The sequence below is a fragment of the Protopterus annectens genome, chromosome 2.part0 (genome assembly GCF_019279795.1).
Source record: "Protopterus annectens isolate FY-2018-M chromosome 2.part0, PAN1.0, whole genome shotgun sequence".
Taxonomy (NCBI): domain Eukaryota; kingdom Metazoa; phylum Chordata; order Ceratodontiformes; family Protopteridae; genus Protopterus; species Protopterus annectens.
This window is the reverse complement of record NC_056728.1, coordinates 1,671,293,749-1,671,299,748: the sequence shown is the minus strand read 5'-3', so window position 1 is coordinate 1,671,299,748 and position 6,000 is coordinate 1,671,293,749. Positions and strand designations below refer to the sequence as shown.

At 41.9% G+C, this 6,000-nt stretch overlaps 1 protein-coding gene across 1 annotated transcript in view; it reads left to right on the top strand.

Moving 5' to 3' along the window:
• Positions 1 to 6,000, top strand: part of VPS13D (vacuolar protein sorting 13 homolog D) — a 3,321,573-nt gene that overhangs the window by 3,257,681 nt on the left and 57,892 nt on the right. Inside the window, exon 63 of the mRNA XM_044060428.1 lies at positions 4,183 to 4,331. Coding sequence (XP_043916363.1) covers positions 4,183 to 4,331 — 149 coding nt within the window. The remainder of the gene's footprint in view (positions 1 to 4,182; positions 4,332 to 6,000) is intronic.

The following is a 6,000-nucleotide window of genomic DNA, read 5'->3' as shown; positions in this document are numbered from 1 at the left end:
TTCCAACAGGTGGTTGCACATGGAGACAGAATCGTTCAAGGTCAATGGCCACCAAAGGAAAGACATCTGCACATAAACCAAAAGAGATGCTGGAAGTGATACATGCAATCGAGAGTTTTGAAAAATCACTGCAGCAGGACATTTACTAATAGGACAGACAACACCACTGTCATGTGGTATATAAACAAGCAGGGAGGGACTCATTCATACCCCCTCTGCAGACTAACAATGATTCTCTGGGAAAAAGCACTGAGTCTGAAGATACACCTGCAATCCCAGTTTGTGCCAGGCAAGGACAATGTACTGGCGGACAAGCTGAGCAGAAATTTCTTGGATCCACGAATGGATGCTGCATCCCACATTTTCTCACAAATAACAAAGGCATGGGAAGAGCGGACATAGATCTATTTAAGTCTCACATGAATCATCACCTGGAAAAGTTCTGTACCAGGACTCACCATGCACTAGCCTGGACTCGGATGCTCTCTCCTGGCTGGAATTCCCTAAAATTTATGCATTTCCTCCTCTGCCACTGTTGACCAAGGTGATCCTGAAGATCAAAGCAGAACAACCAACAGGCATTTTGATAGCTCCAGACTGGCCAAAGCAACACTGGTACCCATTGCTGTTGAGCATACCTCGGACCAAACCGTGGCCTCTGCTCCTATGGCCCCTGACACAACACAACTACAGGACTGTTCACCAAAACCTGAAAACATTACATCTGACAGCCTGGAGGTTACTTTAACTCCTTCCGCTTCCAATCTTTCCAAGGCAGTTCAGGACATCTTATTGGAAGCACGCAGACCATCCACCAGAAAAGCCTATTCAGCCAAGTGGAAGAGATTCAGCATCTGGGCTGCCAACAGGGGTCAGGATACAACAGTACTGAGTATACCTCAGATATTGGAATACTTGGCAGAAATGTTTCATTCTGGACTCTCATATTCTTCCATAAAGATTCATGCCTCAGCAATCTCAGCAGATACAATTGTGATCCACCAGTGTTCTCACATCCTCTGCTAAGACAGTTCCTGAGAGGCACAAAGAATATCAAGCCTCCCAGAAAACAACCAGTACCTGCATGGGACCTCAATTTTGTACTGGAAAAAAAAAATTATCTCTGCCTCCCTTTGAGCCAGCAGCAACCTCGGAGATGCAATTTCTATCATGGAAAACGGTTTTCTATTGGCAGTCACATCAGCAAGAAGAGTCTAGGAGATACAGGCACTCATGGCAGTACCTCCTTTCCTCATTTCCATCAGGACAGAGTCTCTCTAAAAACAAATCCTTCTTTCATGCCAAAGATGATTTCCAGGGTGTCTCTAAATCAAGCTATTCACCTTCCTACTTTCTTCCCCAATCCTCAAAATAGAGGAAAGACTGCTGCATACCTTGGACATACACAGACAACTACGCTACTACTTGGACAGAACTAAGGCCACTAGAAAGTCTGACCAGCTGTTTGTAGCCTATGCTGCTGAAATACAAGGAAAAGCAATCTCCAAGCAAACAATTTCAAAATGGATTGGACACTGCATCAGATTCTGCTATTCTTACCATGGAAAAAGTGTGCCAGCCTATATTAGGCCACATTCCACCAGAGCTATAGCCACATCCACAGCTTTCCTAAGAGGAGTGGCTACAAAGGACATTCTAGAGGCTGCTACATGGAGCTCCGTGCATGCATTTACCAAACACTACAACCTGCCTTTATACTCCAGATCCCGAGCAGGCTTTGCTTCGGCAGTCCTGCAGGGCATTTTAGCTACACCATCTTTTTCTTAGCTCCATCCACCCCCAGCTTGGCTATGGTATTCAACCCATATGTTATGACTGTAGTTGCATTCTTGAAGGACATAGTACAGTTTTGTACCTACCATAAATGTAGATGTCCGATAGATATGCAACTGCAGTCGGATTTTCCCTCCTGCCTTCCCCTCTTTTCCTTCATTTGGGTCCATTCCCCCTGTTCCTTTTAGCTGAGGGTATCTCCTATGGTGTATCTGTTTATTACTGTTGTGCATGACTGGAATTGTTTATCCATTCACCAAATTTAGCCTTCCTAGGAGAGCACCTGGCATCTGGGGCAAGAAACACTGAAGAAGATGGTGTTGGCCGATGCCTTTATACTCCAGCCGTTGTGACGTCGGAGAGGAGGCGACACCAGCCGACGCCGGACCCAGACTTTGGAATTCGGCCGACCGAGGACTGCCTGAGGCAGGACAACCCATATGTTATGACTGCAGTTGCATATCTATCGGACATCTACATTTATGGTAGGTACAAAACTGTACTTTCTTATCATGGAAGACAGCTCTGCTACTAGCAATTACTTCAGCAAGAAGAGTTTCAGAGCTACAGGCCCTCATGGCTGCAGAGCCTTTCATCATATTTTACCCAGACAGGGTGTCTCTGAGGACAAATCCTACTTTGATGCCTAAGGTGGTTTCCAGTATAACCAAACAATTCATCTGCCAACTTTTTATCCAAATCCCTAGAACAAATGGGAGAGAATTCTGCATTCCTTGGACGTACACACACAGCCAAGATTCTACTTGAGCAGGATAAAGCACTAAGAAAAACTGAGCAATTACTAGTGTCATATGCTGCAGGATCAGAAGGAAAGGCTATTTCAAAGCAGACAATTTCAAAGTGGATAAGCCACTGCATCGTTTCTGCTGCTTACACCATGGTAAACCTGTGCCCAAGGGCATTAGGTCTCATTCCACCAGAGTTGCAGCTACTTCAGCAGCCTTTCTCAGAGGAGTACCAACCAAAGACATTCTGGAGGCTGCTACTTGGAGTTCTGTTCACATCTTTACAAACCATTACCATTTGCCTCTCTACTCTAAGTCCAGGGCAGGCTTTGCCACTGCAGTGCTGCAGGGCCTTATAGCCGCACCTAATGCTGTTTAGCTCAGCCTCCCAACCATAGCTTTGGAATTCTACTCAAATGTAATGACTGCAGCAGTGAAACACGAAGAACATAGTACAGTTGTGTACACTTACCATAAATGTAGATGTTTGAGTTTATTCACTGTTGCAGTCAGGTTCCCTCCGCCACCCCTGTCATTCTAAAGTTTATCTTGCCTTCTCTATCTTCTACAACCTATGTGGTGTATTTGCTTGTAGATGAAGGTAAAGTTTATATTGATGCATATATATATATATATATATATATTTAAAATATTGCTACCTTTTGGGGCACCTGACATCGGGGCAAGAAAACCTAAAGAAAATGGCATCGGCTGGATGTTTTATACCCCTGACGTCATGGAAGAGAAGACAGCAACCGATGCAGACACAAGACTTTGGAATTCAGGCCGACTGAGGGCAACCTGCCAGCAGATTACCCAAATGTAATGACTGCAACAGTGAATACACTCGAACATGTACATTTATGGCAAGTGTACACAACTGTACTTTTGCCCCACCCCCACCCCCATCAAGCTCCTGAGCTGCTAATTGAACTTGGGTCACTCAAACTGTAGTCACAGCTTTATCCCCCTCTGCCACCAGAGCTGACTGTGTGTGGATATAACTGCCATCCAGGCAAGTTTATAGTTTTATGTTCTTATGTTCTTGTGTTTTTGTCTTTTAGGTTATGTTTGTGTAGTGAGTGAGAATCAAAATGGGGAACACAGGAAAAATGGGTGGGTAATCCTTTTGAGAGTAATATGTGACATGTCATGGCAGAAGGATCACACTTTCAGGAATATGTGAGCTTGGGTGTATTCAGAATGTGCTGAACTTAGGGTATCAGAAGTCATTCTAGTTTGTTGTCAGCCTTGCAGTGAATGCTCCTTTATCTGTTATGTTTACAAACTACACTGATAATGAAAAACATCCTTTCAGATTAATTTCCCAGTATAGTGATACGAATTAAGATATGACTGATCACTCAACTGTAGGAATCTATTACAGTAACTGTAAATATCATTAATGATATTTGTGAGTTTACTGTTTTTGCTAGTATACTTGCTGACTTCATACACTTGTTCATGTTCAGACTTTGGTAATTCAAAAAATGCAGCCATGAATGACTTCACATTCAGTATTTAATTTTCTTACTATTCTGACATATTCTTACTGTTTTGACATAGTCACTCTGCATCTCTTTCTCTCCCTCCATTTTCTATAAGTCATCTGTGTTTATGTATTTTTCTCCCATTCCTGTAGAGATTGAAAAGCTTGATGAAATTATCCATGAAAAGAGCACTGAGCAGAGCGGGCCTCAGAGACGTTTGTACTTTGAAAATCTGAAAGTGAATGTGCCACAAATTAAACTGAGTGTTTATACTTCCAATAAACTGCCTCCAGACCTTAAGGTAAGATAGAAAGTTTGTATTATTGCTTTTTTTACTGAGACCTTATTCCACTCCATCAACCATTAGTCCCATTGTTCTAGTCTTAATACCAGTGACTCTTTCATGGCAACAAACTCACATCCAGTTGTGGTGATACAGAGAACACACACACACTTTGAAATGAATGAAATGTGTTAAAACTAAAGCTGGGAGCTCTGAAAACTCCATGATTGAGTGACCTGTGTCAGACTTGAACACCAGTCCACAAGTGTTGGTTTACCAGCCCTGTCACCAATGCAGCCTGCCTTGGTTTTTGTTAGCCTGATGATGCCAGTGACAGCTGACAAGAGACATTCCATTTCCTAAAGGGCTAGAGAAGCACAAACCTCTAGAAGAAGGCAATAATGTTTGGACTGGCAGAACCATAGTTTGTGAAAAGGCTGGTTGCACTAGAACTTGGAGAGGATCACCTGCTGTGGTGGTGGGTTCCATAATCAAAGTTGGGCCCATACTAACCTTACCTTTTTACCTTAGTGTCTTCATTAGGGTCTGTCATTTTCAGTTTGGTTATGCCTTTGTTACTGGAAGACTTACCGAATTGAAACTGTCTGGAGCTTTCTTTTAAGATATATAAGGGGTTGGGGCCGAACAATAGTAAGATTATTTGGAAAAGCTAGAGGTGGAAGATGGTCTGCCCTGGGTGCCACTTCAGTTCTTCATGGTTCTTCAAACTTGAGTACTTTTCTACTTGATAGAATAAATTTTTGACAGAAAGCAGCAAAAATAAAAGATATATACAAAACCTTTAGGGAATATATCTGTGAACAGTTCCCATTCACTTGTTTCAGAAAAAAATCTAGCAGAAGGTGCTGAATAAAGGGTAAAAGGCAGTATTGGTCTCTCTTCATTTTTCAGCTTTTTCACAGCAGGAAAGAACTGAAGAGGAAGGCAGAAGCTAGGTATTGTTGAATAGTTGGCAGAGGCTGATCAGATTTCTCAGATTTAATAAGTGCCTACTAGGACTGCAGCCACAGCTTTTCCCATTAAGTCTAGTGTTATAAGTAGCCATACCTTTCATATCAAGTGTTTGTAACATGTTATTCCATTAAAAACATCCCTTTTGAAAGACCGCCAGTGGTAGGCCAACCAGCTATTGTCAGATGTGTAAGAAACTGAAGTTTAATCCTTTTGACTTCAGACTCAGAGGCATCAAAAAGTTGTATAGGTTGACTTACTGCTCCCCAACACCTTTACTATTTATATCTATGTACTCTGAGATGATTGTTACATGGGTAAGGGAAATTCTCCAGGATACCACAGTTTATAACTTAGTATGCATTCAGTGATAATCATACTTTCAATACTGATGTCATGAGGATCATCGCAGTTTTGCCTTGCTTACAGCCTTACCAGACTGCCTTGAAGAAGGAACCTCCTTTTATTCCTTGACTTCCAAACCATAAGCTTACAACAGACTCTCTTGATTATCCTTGAGACACAACCTTCAGGATCTTTTTTTTTTTTTTTATTGTAATCTTTATTTAATCTCATTTTAAACAATGGCATAAATACACATAAATAAATAGAAACCATACCATAGTAGCATTTTCCTCGTTGTTTTCATTCAGACTGCTTATATATTTTTCTTTTTAATAGTTGTCCTTCACTCCAGCAGTACATACATTGCATA